We start from the raw sequence: 959 nt of genomic DNA on the forward strand, positions 1-959 counted from the left end.
AACTCCTTTACCTTTTCCACTACCGCCGCCAAATCCTCCACCTTTGCCTATTCCGCCACCAACTCCGCCACCTTTGCCTATTCCACCACCAACACCACCGCCTTTCCAATACCACCACCAGATCCACCGCCAACTCCTCCACCCTTTCCGATCCCTCCGCCTTTTCCAAACCCACCACCGGCTCCAGCACCCCACCAACTCCTCCACCGTGTCCACCTCCACCTCCAAAACCACCGCCAACTCCACCACCCTTACAAAAGCCACCACCGACTCCAAACCTCCCCCATGTCCACCACCAAACCCTCCTCCGCCTCCACCAGCACCACCGCCGCCTCCAAAACCACCACCTGCTCCAAATCCACCTCCAGATCCTCCTCCAAATCCACCGCCAAAGCCACCACCCTTGCCGCCTCCAATCAACGTTTTCTCCTCTTCATCTTTATTAAAACTCTCACCATTTCTTGCTGAAACATTCACAGCAAAAACATGAAAACATAATAAAACCAATAGAGAAGCTCCATTAACTAGACGTCCCATGTCTTCCTGTTTTTAGTATGTTTGTTCTATGCAGTGTTCACTGCCCGATGACCAAAACATTTCTGCACTATGGTCTCTTATATAACAACACTCATCATCTACTTTAATCTTTGAATTAACTTAGTCCAACCACTAACTACTACTCACTGCATTCAATTCCTAAATCCTTTTGCGATATCCTATCCACATGTTTTCTAGTAACAAACCATATATAATACATATTTTATCTCCTTCATTTATGCAGTGGAAAATATTAAGAAAACGAGTTTAATATTTTACTCAAATATACCAAGTAGACTTTACCGTTTCACCCAAGTTACCATAGACTTTCTGACATTAACGATTTCTCAACCTCCTGACATTTATAGTTAATTCTACTTCTTTTGTGTCAAATAAACAATTCAAAAGTTAACACGTCATTT

General features: G+C 44.1%; 1 protein-coding gene across 1 annotated transcript; it reads right to left on the reverse strand.

Annotated features, from left to right (window-relative positions):
• Positions 1 to 748, reverse strand: LOC108813236 (glycine-rich cell wall structural protein; the record flags this gene model as incomplete). The annotated part of the gene is given in 1 exon segment (XM_018585731.2): positions 1 to 748. A coding segment is annotated over 1 exon segment (537 nt), but the record flags the coding sequence as incomplete, so codon positions are not given.
• Between the last annotated feature and the right edge of the window lie 211 nt (positions 749 to 959).

Source organism: Raphanus sativus, chromosome 6 (genome assembly GCF_000801105.2).
Source record: "Raphanus sativus cultivar WK10039 chromosome 6, ASM80110v3, whole genome shotgun sequence".
NCBI classification, from domain to species: Eukaryota; Viridiplantae; Streptophyta; class Magnoliopsida; order Brassicales; family Brassicaceae; genus Raphanus; species Raphanus sativus.